This window comes from Cygnus atratus, chromosome 4 (genome assembly GCF_013377495.2).
Source record: "Cygnus atratus isolate AKBS03 ecotype Queensland, Australia chromosome 4, CAtr_DNAZoo_HiC_assembly, whole genome shotgun sequence".
In the NCBI taxonomy this organism is placed as follows: domain Eukaryota; kingdom Metazoa; phylum Chordata; class Aves; order Anseriformes; family Anatidae; genus Cygnus; species Cygnus atratus.
Window position 1 is genome coordinate 28,947,165 of NC_066365.1, and position 20,290 is coordinate 28,967,454.

Sequence of the window (20,290 nt, forward strand, 5' to 3'; positions counted from 1 at the left end):
ATGAGTGCACAGAATTAGTTTTTTTTTTTTCGTATTAGTTGGACAAAGGTAGATAATAAGTCTTATCCTGAAATTATATGCTTGGTAAATGGGGAAAAAAATTATTAAAAGGCTAAGGTTTACCAATTCAGAAAAGTGAGTACGCAGTCCAGAAGAACATTTACATTGTTATAGGTATTCACGTCTTTCCTTAGATTTATCTGTACAATACTGGCATATTGAAGACTCAAAGAAGTTGATATGTGCACCGTAACAACAAATCTTTGGAGCTTATTGATTAAATAAAACAATGCAGTTAGGCCTGGATTGTAGTTAGTACACTCATTTTGTTATTATTAGTTTATAGAGTGTTAAAGATACCACATAAATTGCAGCAATAGGAAAAGTAAATGTCTCCTTTTTCTGTTCAAATATTTAAAATAAATATATCCTATAATAGAAATAGACCTGTAAAAGTGTTTTGCACTTAGCCTATTCCCAATGCCATTTTTCTGACGTGAATTTATAAAACAGAAAATATTTGAATACTTTGCAGTACACAAAATGGATAACATCTCCTTGAGCAACTATTGTGCAGAAGAGAAGTTTGAAATTTTGGGGGACAGATTGCTGCGTTGAGTAAATTCACATAGTTTTTTCTCATGTCATTGGAGACAACTAGCTCAGTGTATTTTTACACTGAATATCATGGTATGCAACAAGTTCTGTTTACTCTTGTCATGATCCAAAGGCGGGGGGAGTTACCTGGCCTATGGATATATATGTATAGCAACAGTGAGGTCATAGGATTTCATAATACACAGAAGACACAGAAGTTTTATTTCTAAAGATTTTGATTTACAGCAGATCACCACAAATCAGCACCAGCAAGCATACTATGATTAATAAGGCAAGCATGTATATAGATAACAAGCTATTACAGGAAGCAAATATATCTGACATAGATATTGAGGGAATAGCACTAATTAGTGGTAGCAGTGATTAGAAATAGTAGGAAGGCAATTAGATGTAGTAAAAATAAGTAATACAGCAGCAAATATAGATTAGTATTTTAGGTTCAACAAACCTATCAAAATACTATGGCACTGAATATACTTACAGATTGCAAACTTATTGATGCTATAACAGCAAATATACATATGATAGGTTATACTTATCTATATTATACATATTATATGCATATATACATATTCATAAAGCCACTGGTACCAAATGTATCAGACTGATCCCAGAAGAGAGGTCTAGCCCGTTCCAACCTCACAGGGGTCTAGTTGTGAAAACTGATCTCAGAGGGACCAACCTTACAGGGTCTAAAACCAATCTCAGAGGAGACCGACCACCCCCAGAAATGGGCCCCGAAGGGGACCAAAGTAAGGGACAGAGTCTCATTTCAAAGTTGATTTGCCTCATGGGGTGTGGAGCACTGCAGAGTTTACACTGAAGCATCACAGAGTTAACCCAATGTTCCAGCAAAGCTTCAGCCTGTTTAAGGATGAGAAAAAAAAAAAAAAGAAAAAAAAAAGAAAAAAAAAAAAACAACACAATAGAGAGAAAGGAGCACATGCAGCACAGGAAGTTTCTCAGAGAGGGAGTCTCTATTTTTGGTAAAAATCAGACCCTTTTTGTATCACTGAGATGTAAGAGGGTGTAGGACATCATCACTTCAGGTAACTAATAGATGCTGTTAATGTTGGTCTTTATCCTAAGACAGCAAATAGATGATAATGTTCGATATTTTCATTTTTTGTAAACAAAAACTTCTCATGTCGATACCCACTTTTTCAGGCCAGCTTCCTCTTTCCCAGGCTATTTTTTACTGTCTCAGGTGATGTATTCCTTTGTTTCCTGTTTTGTCTTTATCAATGGTACGTTCAGGATGCCTCTGGTTCTCTGGTGTCCAGCTGCACTTCAAGGATAGCCCTGGTTCCTCAGCTGAGTCGCTAGGCCAAAGGCCGAGTTCCCAGGCCTATAGTTTCCAGGCTGTCAGACTTTACTCTTGTCAGTGTTCAGCAACTATTTAATGTCAGTACTTTCTCATTATAGCCATGTTACCTCCTCCTATAATGCAGGTAACCACTCCCATCAGCTGCGTTCTCTCGTGCAGGTGATTGAGAGTGTTCAGTGAGTACGTGCAGTTATACGCAGGTGCACTACTGAAGAAAATTTCTCATGTTAACTGGAAAATATGAAATATGCATACAAACTTCAGCATTTCTGAAGAAATAACTTATCGGTCATAACATAAAATACTCATAAGTTAGATTAGGAGCACATGATATGGTAGTAGTTACCGGTTGAATGAGGAAAAAGTCTTTGCTGGTTGCCAGGAAACCAACGGGATGTGTGTCAAATAGTGAAATAAAATCAAAACAAATGAACAAAAGAGCTGTCAACTTGGGTTGTAGTTTCAGAGTATTCAGAGCAAGTCTTTTAGTAAATGAAATCACTGAGTCTTTGAAAGTTTCTTGTTTTTCTCAATGTGTATTTTACTTGTTTCTTTGTTTCTTATGGATGAGTTTTTACTAATAATACTAAGAAAGGAACTTGGATTCTTCAGCAAGACATGGTCATACTGTTAGAGGTATGGAAAGTAGAGCATTTAATAAGGATACCACTTAAAGTTTGTATTTAAATATACCATTAATTTTCAAATGGAATTTAATTCCATATTTTAGTATGTGAAAAAAGTAATATAACTGGAAAGTATGGTTTAATAAATGTGTGCTCATATAAAAAATAAATTCCTTCAGCAACACTGGGGCTTCATTATTCAGAAACTTGTTTAAGAATTGTTGTGCAATTAAATTACAAAAGCTTAGAAGTTTTTGGAAAAAAACATCAGAATGTGTATTTGTAGGAAGTGTGAGGCTGGAAATGCTTGTGTGTTTTGAACAAAATATTACCTAGACGTCATTTTTGGTTTAAAATAGTAAAATGATAAATTTCAGCCATTTAAAACTTTTATTTTGTGCTAATAACTTTGAAACAAATGTCTTTTAAGTATTTTTGATGCAATTTTGCAAACAAAGCATGGTGGAAATAAGTCAACACATTTAACATGGTTAAAGACATGTTAATAATTCTTTATTACCATATTTATTCCATAAATATTCACCATCTATGAGACTAAAATCCTGGTAACATGTTTAAGGTTGATGGGAAAATCTATTTTCTTACACTCATGGGGGAGGGATTCAAAGATTTGCAGGGTAAGGAAGCAGAGCTAGAATTAACTTAGGTAAGCCAAATATTCTGACCTGAACTAGAGACAAGTGGGTCAGCCTGAGAGGTAGTGCTAATATTTTTAAGATTAAAAACAGCATCGTCCAGGTAGGAGCATCCAGTGGTGTAGGAAACAATTGGTAGGTTACGTAGTGAAGAACTAAGGGGATCATAGTGAAAAACTTGCTGGCTATGAATAAGATGTGGCATACTCTTTTTGGAAGGGAAATGTTATTTTCAAATATGTCAGTATATGTTATATGTTGCTGATGCAGTTACAGAGATGATGTAATTTAAAAAGTCCTTGGTTTTAGAAAGGTCTAAATTGGAATATTGGAATCCTTTAGACAACACATATTTTAAAATGTTAAAAAATAGGAAGAGAAGACTTGGAAGACAACTGAACCAAGAGAGGACTACTTTGGTTTGCTTTAAAGATGAAATGTATTCTATGTTCACTGGGTTGCAAGCAAGCAGGGAAAAACAGGAGAAGGGCTGGAAGAGGGGGAGAGAAATTTATTTGTAGCTGAGGAGATTCAGTCTGTTTCATCTGGGATGAAACTTTCTAATTTTGAAGAGAGTTAAGCTCTGATCCAGGGATTGCAAGGTTCTGGTCCTCCCTCCTTGTCTCATGGAAGTCTCGTACTTTAGGCTGGTGGTCACCTTGATGGTTACCTAGTTTGGTTGATTAAAGCCGATATAATTTCAAAGTAGCATCACATTGTAGAGAGTTTTGGTCAGTTGAATTTTGAACATCTCCCAAGATAGACATAAGGTGGCAGAGATTGCATGACCTCTTCTGGGTCATGTTCTGGTGCTTAATCACTGTCATTGTGGAAAAAAGGTGTGAAAAATTGTAGGGGACTTCAAAAACAGGTGGTATAGGAAACTTTATGCAGCATAATTGACTTTATCTCAGAACAGGAAGGAGGAGGAACTAGACTAAGCTTCTTTTGAATCTGTGTGTCTATGATTTATGTGGTAATTAATACTGAAAATAATACATATTTCTACTTTTAATTGCAGCAGGAAAAGAATCAGGAGGGCTCAAGAAGTAAAGGTAAGTACTAATTATTTTCAAAATGTGTTGATTCTTGCAATTATCACAAATCTAACATTCATTGTTGGTAAAAATTTATTTATATACCTGGACAGATGGACAGATTGTTTGCTGAGTATTTGGTATTTGAAATGACAAAAATATATCCAGGAAAGGGGGATAAAATGTACATATCTAAGCTACTTTTTTTTGAAGTCTTTGCTTGAGATGAGCAAGACTGACTGCTGTACTCTGTATGGGGTGAACTGCATCTTCTCACTAAGTTTGTGAACTGAACTACAGAATATTATTATACTTTAATGAAGCATCAATACAATCACTTTATCTTGCTATGCAGTAAATTTGTAATTGGATGTGATTACAATTTACTCATAAATTAATTACGTCCTTAGCAGGATACCTTGCAAAAGTACTGTCATCTATGTTTTTTGCATACAGTTGTTTATACTTTCACTGCACCTTATTCTGTTACACTGGTTAAAAAGTATGTGAAATAGAATATCCAGGTTATAGAAACAGCCTTTTATCAAGAAAATAGAGAGTTCCAAAACACAAATTGTGTATTTAATGCTTTTTTTCTAGTGTAAAACTTTTATGAGAGAGAATACCCAAATCTTTTTATTTAAAGTTTGTTAATCAAGCAATGAAAGGTGAAATTGCTGTTACAGGCAGAGATAGTTGTCTTAATACTGTAGATGCAGGCTATTGTAGGTACTTTGAAAAGAAAAGGAATGGAAGGTAGAAGAGGAAAGAATACCATTTAATGGTTACTTAGAGAGGATGGAGTTAAGTGACAAGCCTACACCTTTTGTATTACCTAAGGAAGCAATGCTTAATCTTATCACCTGTGTTAGCTGTTCTTAATTCACTTATTTATTAGCCACAGTACTCATTAATCTCAATTTCCTTGCTCTCCCTCAAACTAAGGCTATACACGGGCATCTAAAGGCAAGCTAAATCTGTTGGTTGTGTGGAGTTGTGTCAGTATAATTGCATTGTTCATGATGATATAATTTACATAATATGAAGGACAATACAGAAATGAGAGATTCATGAATACTTAATTTTAGAGAGGTAGTAAACTTTTAAGTCTTTACGTACAAAGATACTAAAATCAGGCATTTGTTATGGGTATGTATGGCTTGTTATGGGCATGTATGCTTTCAAAGTTGTGTTACGCTTTTAGATCCTTTTTTCCCCCACTGTAGCTAGGTGTGTGGTCATTATGCAGAGAAGAACAATTAAAAGTAGGAACAAGCTGGTTAGGAGTGTTCACCATATGCATTAGCTGTTAGTTTAATTAACTAACCAAGTAAAGTTTTCAAAGGCTTATAAAATATTGCTGGCAACTACAGCCAAAGCAAATCATTTAACTACTTAAAGGGAGATATTCCATTATCTCTAAACAGGCAGTGAAATTGGTACTCAGATGCACAAAATTTGTTGTGATTATATCTGTAACATCTCTTGAGGAAATTTTTAATCTACTGAACTTCCTGCATGCTGTGCATACCTAAGCTGACAATTCAAGATCTTAGAAGATTTCAGTGGTTTTGGAAAAAATATTCCACTGTTGCACACATACGTGTATGTTTATGGTATGTTTTTTATTTATTTATTTTTCCTTTTTTGGCCTTCTCTTTTTATATTCTTTAAATTTCTTCTGTGTTTCTATGTGTTTTTTTTTCCATGTCATTTGCAGATTTTCAAAAAAGTATTTTTATTTTACTTGTCAATTATGGTATATAAGATTTTTTTTTCTGCTTAAAATACTGGTTTGTTTGGATGAAATAGGGCTAAAATAATATTTTTTCACAAATGTTGCTGTATTGTCAATGACCACCTGTCTTTCCTTCACTACTGTACTACCTGTGCAGTACCTGAATATGTTGTGTTGTGTTCTGCACTTGTTCTTGTGAGGCAGGTAAATTTTCCCCCGATTCTCAGGACAGAGTTGCAACTGTATTACTTACACTCTCTGCATTTTGCAGGTACCATATACGATAAAGGGACAAAATGTTTTCTTCAGATCCTTAAATCGTTTGAAACTTTCAAACCCGATGTCATCATCTTGATTCAGAGGACAATTACAAGTTCATGTTAAACAAGCCAGCCAAATGAAACCCTGGAGGCTCTGGGAGTGCCTCATAACTTCCATTGGTATTAGTGTTTCAGTATCTAATTTTTATTTAGTACTTCTTTAGGATTGTATCTTTATAAGATGAGAACATTGCAGCAGAATTAAGACATTAGTAACTGGCACCATTCCTTAGCTTTTCACATATTATAAATGCCTAAGAATTTTTCATTTTACTTCATCTTTTGCTATAAAATAAATCTGATTCCTATTTATATTTTACTAATTGTTATTGTTATTGCTGTTATTGTTTTGCAGTGTTTGGATTTTGTCCTGACATTTTTCTGACCCACTTGTTTTTCCCATCTGTTACTTCTGCTGTCAACCACTAAGTCAATCACACCAAAATAGAAGCCAGTACTCGAACATGCCCTGTTCTGACACTAATCCCACCTCTCTGATCTGTGATATTCTTTTGCTTGTTTCATTTAATGTATAATAGAAATTTCTGTACACTTTTTAAGAAAAAAAAGAAACACCACTTTTACATAAAATAATACAGTGCTACTATTTTACAATTCCACTATATGATGGCAAAATTTCTTATACTTTTGAGTGTTTTTCTGTATGAAAATGCTTATCACCAGTGTAAAATACAAATTGAGTTTTGTAACACAGGCCTTCTATTTAATTAGGTACATATATAAAAATAACAATAGTGTGAAAAATGTTGGTGCTAAAACATAAAAAAAGGTTCTCTAACCGTGCATTTAATATGAATATAAAATATACTATTTTAAAGTATATAAATTTATATGCATAGATACAATAAAACAAAAGTGTAATCTTAAAATGTGTTTACATACTTAACACACAAGGTGTAGATATAAAAAGAATGTGGTCTGTATAACCTGTTTACACATTCAAATCTTCAACACTTAAATCATGCTTTCTTATTTAGCATACATTAATAACACCCACCCCCCCCCCCAAAAAAAAAAAAAAAACACACAAAAAAACCCACCACCAACCAACCAACCAACAACAACAACAACAACAACAAAAAAAGTTTTGAAATTAGGCTGAGAGTGAGAGTAAGGCCATAATTTTTCTGATATTGAACAGTGATAACGATACTTGACACAACTTGTCTAGCTTTGCCTATTTATTTTAGTAACTTTTTTTTAGAACTGTTACTGAAAGGTATATTAATTGTTTCAGCAAAGATCTGGAAAACAAACACTTTTCATAACATTTCCAAATGATCACGGTAAGGGGATTGAAAATAGATAATCCTTTAAGGTCCCATCCAACCCAAACCATTCTATCATTCTATGATATATGCAAGTAAATAATTTGTATGATATTTACTTGTATGGCTGTAGTTTATTTTAGTGACACTTTAGAGTCTGACTGAACAGAATATTGTTCACATTTTTGCAAGCTACTATTGATCTGAGTTTTGAACATCATTAAAATCCAAAACTAAACAAGAGAACATTGACCACATTTTAATTGCAACCCAAGTTTGTAGTTGTATTTAATCCTTCTAACTTTATGCTAACCTTAGTAGCAGGAATCTGAAATTGTTGACTCACAGATTGATTTCAAAAATGTAATTATTATTATGAACATATTGCCAGGCTTTTCTGATACCATTAACAAACATCTGTTCCTTTTATCATCTTAAGCTACCAAAAATAAAGACCACACGAGCATCACTTGCCCATCTTACTTGCCTTTTGCTCCTTAAAAAGGTAACACACCTGCACGCTTGTGGGTTTCCAGATGGGTATAATAGTCTTTTTCTACACCCAGATAAAAGTTAGATAAGGAGGAGTGAGAAAAAGCTTAATACTGTTCAAAACTGAAAGAATTTAAGGGACAAAATCGGTAAGACCTTAATTAAATCAATAGCTTTTAAAAGTGACAAATTATCTCAAGATGCTTTCAAATGCCAGCGGGTGAGCAAACTGTTATGTCTATCCTGCAATATGGCTGTCTGGTATTGTTTTTGATACCGAAGAGAGCTGTGTATGTTCTGATGAGAATATATGGCATTAGCATCTTATGTCATGTTAAACCAATTAACTATGGCAAAAAATCCACTTCATTACTTTCTCTAATGTATCCAGTGACTCATTATGTCTGCTTGATCACACTATTCTAAATTCATATTTCAACAGACTTGTGTTATGTGAGTATGGTGAGAATCTGAACTGCAGTCCTCCTGGACTGAATTGATTCATGTTTTCATTTGTTACACTGGAGCAATCCTTCTCTGGTAGACCAGAATGTATCATAAAAATTTATAGTATTTTAGAGAGTATGTGTAACAGCAGGCAAGTTAGTAAATATATGTCCAAGACTGTTCTTTCAGTTGGAATGCAGCTGCTAAATATTTTTTCTAATATTTTATCGTTATGTTCCAACTTACCTGAATGAATAAACTTTTAAGAGGTGGTCTGAGGATTCTTTGAACTCAGTATAGCCAATACTGTCCCGTTTATCCTATTCCATTCTCCTCCAGTGCCTAATCAGCTCAAACACAAATCTCTGTTGACTCTTAAGAATTGCCATAAGAAAGGCAGCTCCATTTTCCGTTCAGAAAATTCTCCATTCCTCTCTTACACAACAGACTCAGTGCTATTGACTGAATTAAATATATATATATATATATATTTATTTCTTTATTATGGAATTGCTTTCACGTGATTAATCTTTGTAATAGCACTCTTTATAATGGTCTGAATCAGTTCAGTTGGGCTATGAAACACATTGAAAAGAAACAAAATTCTACCTGTGAAAATAATTTTAATGCAATAATTAATCTTACTATTTTATTTTTTTAACAGTCCTGAAACTCATTTTGAGGTAGTAAAAAGTGTGGGTCAGGTGTCAGTTCAATATGTTTTTGACAACAGAATTCCATTATTTTCAGTAAAATTATGCAATCATAAAACTTGATGAAGTGCTGATTTTCTTCTACTTTTCAACTTTTTACTGTCTTCTAATCTGAGTCATTATAAATCCAGATAGTATCTTTGAAAACACCATAATTACTCAGATCTTGAAAGTATACATTAAGAGCAAGGTCTGTGCTTTATTATACAACTTTGTTAGGTTTTCCTATTTATGTTAAATGATTAATTGATGAAGCTGAATTCCAATTTTGAGCTAATGCAATATTCTTTTTTTTTTTTTTTTTTAAATTTTTCTTTAATTCATCTATATCCTTCTTAAATTTAGGATACATTCTGTTAATTTTTTAAATCTATTTCAAAGTAGACATTCAGCACGTGACTGGAGAAAACATGCTCACCAGTATTCATGAAGTTTCTTTCTATAGTGCACAAACAATTCATTTGAACAGATAGAGCGGGAAAAAGATTGAACACCAGGAAGGAAAAAAGTCTTGAATACTCAATGGAACATAGATTCATTCCTATTAAGGATCTATTAGTTTTAGAAAAGTTACTCAAACATAGAGGTACAGTTTGATGAACACTGATTTTTTTTTTTTCATTTAATTTTTGTTTAGATGCTTCCATGTAAAAGTAGGTACTGATTAATTTTAACACTATTGAAAAAGTTTTGGAGAGTTTCTTGTGCTGTTTCTGGTAGGCCAAGGAGAGAAAATGAACAACAGAACGTTATTTTCTTTATATTAGTCTATTCTTTAATTATTATTGATATTGATTTTGTGAACTTAAAATTTCTGCTAAAAGCTTTGCAACTTCATATATTAAGTTTCTTTTCTGTGCTTAATCCCAGTCTGGATTTCCCTTTAAGGAAGAAATGGTCTAAAGTATATTTATTTTCAAAAAAGAGTATCTTTACTTTTCCTCTTTCTCCTTGAAAGAGGTATACAAACCACAATTGGCTTCTGAAGGATTTTGAAGTAGCTCTTGAGCACTGAAGACCTGTACTAAATTCAGAGAGAATGCAGTGCAATGAGAAAGTATTCTTGGATTCTGTACTATTCATAATAAAACATTAGTGCAGTGTTTGCAGGGGATGCATGTCAAGTTGCTCATATGTAGTGAATACTCATTTGATTATACTAACAGCAAAAGTCTAAGAATGTAAAAGGGACTGATGCCCATGAAGCTGAGAGCTCTCCTGGCTTTGATGTGTTCAGGTACGATGCTTTAAAATGCTACCCACCTCTTCTGTCTAACCTGCTTCTTTGCGGAACCTTACCATCCTTGTAAAGAAGAAAATACAAAATATATAATGTACAACATTACACATATGTGTATATATATATGTATGTATTTAATATAATAGCGCATATAATGTAATAGTAAAAGAATCAATGTTATAATTTTGGGGAAAGCAACTTTATTATTTGTTATTATTCCTCTTATGTAACCCTTGCTTTATCAGAACATTTGAGAGTAATCTTAGTAGGAGTTTATCTAAAATAGTCTGCTATGATACCTTGTTACTGAAGAGAAAGGAATCTATAATATTTATGTTACTGAAAAAGATAAAGAGAGATCCTTTTAAAAATCCACCTGCATTTTTAAAGGCTATATAAGCATGCATTTTTAGATGTAGACTTAGAAAAAAATATTGACAACAGTCCTATCAGACTGTTCATACTGGAGTGTTTAAAAGAGAGGAATGGTTGTCCTTACAGAAAAAGTCAAGTCCAAGAGGAGAACATAATATTCAAAAGTAACATACTGTTATTACGGAAATGTTTTTAATTTACATTGTTCTACATTGTGTACACACCTGTAAATAGCTGTTTGTTTTTCTTTTTAATTCAAGTACAATGCCACTTTTTTATTGTATACTTATAACACAGGTTTAATAGCTATCAACATAACTTGCAGTTTGTTTTTCTGTGCTGTTTATAGACCATAAAACTTCTCTTTTAAGAACAGTTATGCAGGAAAAAAACACAACAGATTTACGTTAAACAGCAGAAATTTCCTTACTCATATCATCTAAAAAAACAGAATTACTTTTTGTTTTCATCATGAATTCTTTAGAGTGCTATCGATTATATTGGGAACATTTTTTTTTTTTTTATATCGCCTATCTTTTGCAGTCAGTTTAAAGGACAATCAGGACTCATGTAACCTTGAAATGGGAGTGTGGTGAATATGATTTCCTCCCCCCTCTTCAGGCCTACCCCATAACTGCAGCACTGTATATTACTCAGATGCCAGCTGAAACAATTATAGAATTCATTTTTTGTTTTATTCTTTGCATAGCAAGGGTTAATGCATTTCATTATCCATTAAGGTCATGTTCCAGTTTACCCCAAGCACATTCTTTTGTCACTGCTTCAGACACTAGAACATGATTAACAGTGTCAGATTCTGTTAACGTTTACATCATAACTGGAAGCAGATATTAAAGTGAAGTGCAAATTAAAGACTGCTAAAACGCCTGCCTCTAACAATTATGGTGGGGCAGTATTACATTTCTCATTTGTTTTCAAAGGTCAGATTAATAAAGCTGCATGGCACATTATCATAAAGGGTGGACCCAGCTGCCTGTTTTGATTACGCTTGCAAGTCTAGTGTTTCTAAGGAGACTTTGCAAGGAATGAATGCATCTATTTTAGCTAGTGGTTTACATGTGGGTAATTATTAGACCATTTTCTGAAAAGATCCAAACCAGAGGTTGCTGTCAATCAAATGTCTTTCCACTTTTCAATTTACAAAGGTAAAAATAGGTTTCTTTTATAAATGTCTTTTAATTTTTAATCCTTACATTTTAAATAGTTCCTCAAGTACCTGAACAGCAAATTCCATAGATACACCAGCTGTAAACTAAACAGTTCTAAATTTTAAAAATACACCTCTCCAAATCTAGAGTTACAAGACTTACTGTAACTTTGTTGCTTTCTTCCCCTTTCCCTTTCTCTCAATACAGAAGTACTTTCAAGAATCTTATTAAAAGAAATTGTGTTTTCTTCCCAGATGAACAGCAACAGTATCCTGCTGTATTGTCACCATAACAGAAATATGAAAAAATGTTCTCTGTAATTATTGCCACTGTGAAGAATATTGGTATCTTCAGGAAAAATGTTAGTTGTATGAGCATCTACTGATACATCTACTGTACAGATAGTAAAGTATCAGATAGGCAGATAGCTAATGATCTAGTACACTGCTATAGAAATAAGCAAAATCCCATGCGTATTACACAAATTAACATAACTCTTAATATTACAGGTATAGTCCATATTCAGAACTTAAAACAGCTCTACTGTGGTAATTTTTTTTGAAAATTAAGGCATGTTGTGAGGGAGCCAGCAATTCTTTTCCCCAGAAAATCTGCAATGTAACTGGTTACCATTTATACACAACTTCCTAAGAAAATAATTTCAGTACAAAGGGACATTAATGGGCTTTAAATGAGGCAATTTTATCTTGTGAAGATGTACTTTTTGGACCATGTGGATGTTGGCTATCCACAGGTATTCCACAGATTAAAACTAGCGGCAGTTAAACTGTTTAAAGTTTAATTTAATTAAAACACTGGATAAGTAGTTTATACCTTAACATTTAATTCTCTCTAGTCAAACTAAAAATTGTGTTTACATTGTAGCTATGTAAACAATTAGTAGAAAAAGATGGAGCACCTCTGATTATGCAGTTGCATACATATTTAATAAATCAATCTATCCTTTTCTCCTTTCTATCCATCTTTCTATCCTAATCATCAGAATTCTGGGCGTTTTTGAAAATATCTTTTAAAAAGTTTGTTAAAATGTAAATATGAGTTAGATATTGTCAAAAAAAGGAAAAATAGTATTTGTTGTTTTAAATCCACATTAAAAAAAATCACAGTATAGTTTGAAGAAAAACAATGCTTTGACAAGAAGTGGCTAATGGAGGTACTAAGTTATAGGTCTGTATATATTGCTGAAATAATTGAATGATTTTCAGGTTTATACTGAAGATGAGACAAATTTCAAGGAACTAGAGTAACTTTCAGAGATATAAGAATAATAGAACGTATTTTATATGACAGTATTTAAACGTCAGCTAACATACTGTATCCATGTCTGAACGTTCATGTTTCAGGCTAAATTTAATCTTGAATAGATACAGAGAAGGGCTACTGCAGTGATCAGTGTTTTGTATGTGAAAACTTAGCTTTTTTGCCTAAGAGAATGGAAGACAAAGTTACATGTTTCTTTCCCACCTCTGCTCTCTTTTGTACAAACAAATTTTCCATTTTTTCATACCAGCCATTCATATTTTTTATGATTATACAGAAAGTAAGCTGTATTCTCAGGACAGAACAGGCTATTTTGGTTGTTTTCTCATGTGTAGGGCTTCAAAACACAACCTACCCCAAGGGTAGGATATGCCTTTGAACCTCCAAAGCTTTTAGAGATCAAGTATTTGAAATCACTTCTAGCTTTTGTTGTAGTCATAGGACACACAGTCTTCAGTTTTAGAGTCCAAGGAGGAATGGACTTTATAGGATAAGAGGAAGTCAAGAACAAGCCTTACCAAATTTTATTTTGCTCAAGTACTGAAAGAAGAGCCATGTGTTATGTGAATGGCAACAAATTGTCACTTTTGACCTGCAGAGCTACAAGTGGAGTCATTTGGCAGTTTAGGCATCAGTTATTGATCAAAAACTTTATCAGCATTGCCAGCCTAGGACAGATTTTTGTCCGTACACCTCCTAGAATTGTCTTGCATGGGGATGAGTTAAAAAGCAAACCCATGACTGACAAAGTCCTTGTTGGTCCTTGGTTAAATAATCTAAAAAAATTGACAAAAATGATTACACATCTAAATAGTACGCTATAAGCAATGTTTTCTGTATTCAAATGTGGTACGAGGCTTTGTTCTCTTCATGCTTGCTGGACTTTGTAGCATATAGAATCTAGTTACCCATGCTGTCCACTGGCTAAAATCTCTTATTTTTCTAGCAGTTGGCTTCCTGTCTAGACTTAGTTTAAGTATAGGTTTAGATCACCATACTGGCAGAGTCTCAATGCAAAAGCTTGCAGTAATAAGGTTCAAATTACTTTCAATTCAAATTATACACAAAGAACACAGATACAATTGTGAATACTGGCCCACTAGCAATAATCAGTCAAATCTTGAATAGTGGCCCACTAGCAATAATCAGTCAAATCTTGATGTTTTTATTCTCTTTAAACACCATAAAAATCAGTGATGGCATTGCTTGAATAGAAATTTATGAAAAAGTTTTATTACGGTTCTAAAATAAATAAATCTCAGAATATTCAGGCAATCATTTTCCTTAGCTTTATAAAATCCTGCATAGATCTGATTGAATGAAGGCTCTCAGGAGGAAGGGACGAATAAAGAATTTTAGCAAATAGAAAGACATACAAAAATCCCATTTGTATGGTGCCGAGGTTCCAATTAGCACACATTGATTCTTCCTCATAAAATGTGAAAGCTGTGTTTTTGTAGCTTTGAGGATAATTGCACACTAAAAATGCACTACAAATGGGGAAAAAAAAAACAATAAAATAATATTCTGTTATCATAATTTCTGTGCCCAAAGGATCATTTATACAGCTTGCACTCTGATCTAATTAGCAGTAACCTGACCTTCTTCCCTCAGAAACTCTGAAAAATCTTGTTACTATTTATAATTGTCACTGATGCCTCAAAGTAAAAGCAGCATGCAGAGTTGTAAGTATGATTAGTGAAATTAGATTTGCAGAAGTCATACAGCATCATAAAATCTAAAGAGAATGTATTTATGTTCCTTAAACAGTCTTTCTAGGGCTGTTCAGTATGTTTCTTTATAAATAGGTATGAACAAATTTACGGAAGCATGTGTGTATATGTTCATTGACATAAACATACAATGTCAGAACTAAGCCATAAATAAATGGTGGTTTGGGTTTCAGGTTTTTGGCTTTGCTGTTTTTTTTGCAAATTTAGCAGGGAATTAGCATGAAGAGTGAATTTGGACTCCCACTTGTTCACAATAAGGACTTGTACCATTACTGTGCTTTTGAAGGTATTATGTCATTTACTGCAAGCGTAATAAAAAATAGCAGAAAATCTTGAGGCTTTTCCCATCCATTTCTTTATTTCTGCATCAATTCGAAGTGTTGGATTAGGAAAGATTTGGAAATGTAAATTAGTTCAAGATTAAAACATATTAGCTAAAGTATCTGGTAGTCTAGAGGTTTCTTATGTAAAGCTTGGTTTGTTAATTTTTTTTTTTTTTTTTAGTTTTGGTGAAGTGTGTTACTCAGAAAGTGACTATCCACATGGCTGTGTACACTCAGTCTGGATCAATGCTCTTTAAATCATTAACATTTCTAATATGCCTGTATATTCTAACATATGCGCTAGACATTGATTGCTGAACATGCAGGTGTGTGACCTCTTACGACACTCTTTTCTTGCTTATTAAGAAAAAAAGAGTCTTTTTATGTGCTCACTTATCTTTATAAGCAGTCAGTTGCAAATGGCATTTCTTCCTTTCCATGCATCTCTAGAGAGATACTATGAGACATGAAGCCTGTTTACTTTCTTTCAGGCTTTTTGTACTGACTCAGACTGCCCTTTTTCACACGTCTACTTTATTCTTCCAATTGCGGAAAATGCTTAGAGGTTAGGGGAATCATAAATGCAAGTAATCTACACACTAACCATACAGAGCGTGAAGGTCAGTACTGTTTCTCACGCTGGGATTACAGGGTCCCATCAGACACTTTAGCAATCTGATCTAGTTGCTATCAGAAAAGTCAATATTTGCATTTTGTTGAATATGCATGCCCACTAGTGTTTGGAAAAAGGGCTATTTGGTATCTGTGCTTGTATGATTATCTTGTTTGCATTCACAAGATACTATCTGCAAATCCTCTAATGATTCAAAGACAACACTATGGAGTTATTTCATTATTAGGTTTAATTCTTTGCTATTCTAAGTTAAACAGGCTTAGAATTTGATGTTCTTTAATTTCAGCTAGGGCACTGGAAGGACAAGTTGAAGGAAAATACGGAGAGACATTTATTCATAGAATGTTAAGTGTACACAGAGCAGCTATTATTTTAGTTCATGGCATGGTTTGTTTATTGCTTTATTAAGAACTCTTGAATCACACTGGCTATTGAGAAATATTAGTTTGCCTGCAGATAGTAGTGTGACAGATTGTTGATTTTTAGGTGGTCTAACAGTTATCTAATCAACGTAATTATAATAAAAAAGAACCTACTTTGAACAATGAGCAATTTTTAATGTTGTATAATTTTGTTTTGCAGGTCATAGAGTCAAAATGTTTTCAGTTTGGGCAGAGTCTTGCACATATATGTTGAGCCTGACTGACTGTAGTCAGTCTGAAGATGTGCAGGATTTTGGCTGCAGACAGGGACTTAAGTCAGACCATGCCATTCTGAAAGCTTTTATAAAACAGAAAAAGAAAATCATTTTCAAAGATCCATGAAAGTATCAGGGCAATTCATTTACCAAATTGCTCCCTTATGCTTTGGAAAATAATGGATAAAGATCAGTCACTTAAAAATTTGCAGCTCTGTTCAAACTGTTTCAGTTCACAGACCTGCTCTTGCTTTCCAAATGCCAGTGACACTGACGGCCATATGACCTTATGAAGCCACTTGCCAGTAGGGTGACTTTGCATAAAAATCTTCTGAAGTTGTCAATTAAGCTGAGATAGGAAAGTTGGGTTTTAATTAGCACAAAAATGGGGGCTAACGGTATCCTGTCATCTTCTAGCAAAGCAAGGAAACAACATTTTCAAGTTATTTTTGAAATGAATACCTGTCTGCTAAATACCATTTTGACCGGCCAGTTTGAGTTTGCCTCTTTCATCCAAGATGACGTGTAGAAGAATGAGCTGGAGATCAGAGCAACCAGAGAAGGGTTTTGAGATACTGAGAAAGAGATCTGGCCACTTCTTTGTCCCCTGTGCTCAAAATAAGAGAGAAGAGTCTGGACAATGAACCAGCATTGTGATTTGTAACTTAATTTTTCTCTGCTGTTTGACTCAGGACATTTGAGCTCTTGTAACCTTTACATTGGATGTGTGAATCAGGTCATGAATACAAAGGAAGCCAGTGGAGTCATAACTTTTTTGTAACTTGGGATGGTGATGGTGGTGATTTGAGAAATATTGGAAGATTTTCCACTAAACATATAGAGGGGAAAACTTTTCTAGAAGTCATTGACAGGAGATTGTAAGGGATAAGTATATTGTTATTGGCTAAATAAACAATAAACAGTCGCAGTTAATCAGCCAAGAAATATAAGAGCAGAAACTGCAAGGGTAACATTAAACCTGCCTATAGGATCTATGTCTTCTAATTTGAGGGAGTGGTCACATTATGAGGCAGTGGAGAAACAATGGTTATGTTAATATCTGGTGTTGTCACATTATGGAGCATATACATAATCCAGCAAGCTACTGAAAATGACCTGTAAAATGACCTGTATATGGTGTATCTGTGTGCCCTCAATTATTGGTCGTACTTTTGCTCCCCAGAGCTCTGTGAGATAGGGTTGGACTTTCAGAATTGGGAACAGAAACCCATGTTGCATTATGGGAATTTCTTTGAGCCATCTCTTGCATTTGGTGAAATGACTAATAGGCAGACACCTGCCTACCGAGTCTGTGAATAAGAGCTTGAGATAGATCTTGTATTCATTTCAGTGCCAACGCTTATGTATGGATTTCTGAAACTTGTTCATGTCATGTGTAAAACAGAAACTGAAAGCCAATTTCAGAATGGAAAAATCATAAATATTTTACAAGTATAGAATTCTTCCACTCAGCTTTTCAAGGTGCACAGAGATGTCTTAGGGTATATTTCTTGTCATCATTGTTTTCTCACTGCTAGATATTCCATAGTTTCACCTTTTTTGTTTCTGTGAGTTTTTTTTGTTTTGTTTTGTTTACCTGAGTGAAAGATAATAGGGAATGCCTTGCTCCTTTTTTTGTTCACCTTCTATAGTTCAACATGATGTTATTCTCGAGTTTTAAAGAGTGTCATCCCTTGCAGAATGTCAAACTGACTTTTTGGCTGTTGGGCCAAAATGTTTGGCTAGCCATATACTAAATAAATAAGCAGAAAATGATAAATAATGGAGTAGTCATTTCCTTCTGGTGAATAATGAAATTCATATAATGAAAAAATAAACCATTCCATTTTATGCTATCTGAAAAATTGATAACTAGTTTGTGGTTTTTACATTATTCAGATAACAGAAAATGTACCATGCATTTGGATTTTATCTGCTTTTTCCCTCATCAATACAGCCATAAGGGTTAGCCGAACATGCATTATCTACTCTCTGATGACAGAAATATTTATGTTGCAAATAGATACTTGAAAAATTAAAGTATATTATACTGGCCCTCAGTAGAGTAACAGTCTTTGATTATAGTCCAAATAACAGTCTGAATAGTCACTGGGAGTTCTTCAAAATATGTACTAGCTTGTTGTTTGGTACTAAAACTATATTAACTGTTTGAATTTTAATGAGAGCTGCAGTTAACAGGTAGTATAATATTTCCTGCTTTTTCAGTAATTATTAATGTCTACAAAATTAGTGTTACCTTTGATTCCAGTTCACACATATTGCCAACAGAGAGTCATGTGCTTGACATGCAAATTTACACTGAGATGTCTTAAGGGGATATCAAATGCTAGACTTTCTCTTTTATAGTAATTGTATTTAAGATAATGCATTTGCTTTAGCTGTGAATTTCAAGATGTATTGGAATTTTGACTGAACTTTGCAGTGTGTTATACTGAACAGCTTAGGTATAAGATATACAGTGCAGCAAAGATAAGTAGGTACTTTTGTTTGCATTTAATATTTTAAAAAAATATATCAAAAGTAAGCTTATTATCAAAATGGTTTTAAAGTTTAGTCCAAATGACACACAAAAAATTAGGTTGAACCTATGAGCTAAAAACTGTAACACTTCTATCTTTTTGACATATTTTTTCCTCTATAAAAAGTAGTAACTTTACTAAATTAAAATCCAAGGAAAAATGAATATAAAATAAAATTAGTATAATGCACTGAAGACTTTTCCTTTCCTTTCCTTAACTTCTCTTTTCTTTCATATCTTTAATTGTGAGCAGTGCTGTGAAAAATCTGGTAAAAATTATTTAATAAAATCTAACATATCCAAGTAACCATTTGCTTTTGAATACCAGAAAATAAAGCTAGAAAACTGGTTTTCCTCACAATTTTATTAATTTCAAAAAATGTCAATATTAACAATATGAATATTTGGAAAAATGCTGAAGTTAAGCTATTTTTTAATGATTTTTTAAAAATTATTATTTGGTATTTCCACTTATTTTTTGGAGGCAGATAACTACTTCATTTCACCATTAAAGAAATGGGAAACTTCTGAAAGAAATTAGAAGGTAAAAAAATGACTATTGGCATGCTAAATGACTAGTGAACTTGTGTGCTCCTTTTGAGATTGCTGGAAAAGCAGTTGTGTACTATCTAATGTTTTTAATACAATACTACAAAGTAAAAAGCTACTAGATGACCTAGAAACACTTTTTTCACTCCAGACAATATTATGATTTTTAATAGAAGAGGCTCAGGTTACAGGTTTGCATTCCTTAGAGGATTTTTCAAATGTTTATATTCTCTGTATGTAAATCCTATGCAGAATAGGAAAGTAGCTTTCTATTTTATAAGCAGAAGTGAAGATCTAGATAGAGAAAAAAATACATTCAAGATACTGCCATATATTTCTCATTATGTCATTACTTGAATGCAATTTTTAATATTATATATATAAGTACTTGATGAAATATCATTCTAAAATGATTTTCCACAGATACTTTCAAGACAAGTTTTAGTTTTGATGAAAAAAACCAACAAACAAAACTTATCAGTTGCACTCAATTAATTCTTTTTCTGTAATGCTTGATTTTTTTAACCTTGTAACAGTGTTGAGCAAA

The 20,290-nt window shown here is 33.3% G+C and overlaps 1 protein-coding gene across 2 annotated transcripts in view; it reads left to right on the forward strand.

Moving 5' to 3' along the window:
• FSTL5 (follistatin like 5) overlaps positions 1–20,290 on the forward strand; it is a 261,207-nt gene that overhangs the window by 18,572 nt on the left and 222,345 nt on the right. For both annotated transcript variants that reach the window (XM_035550439.2, XM_050710405.1), the window contains exon 2: positions 4,249–4,282. In XM_035550439.2, coding sequence (XP_035406332.1) covers positions 4,249–4,282 — 34 coding nt within the window. The remainder of the gene's footprint in view (positions 1–4,248; positions 4,283–20,290) is intronic.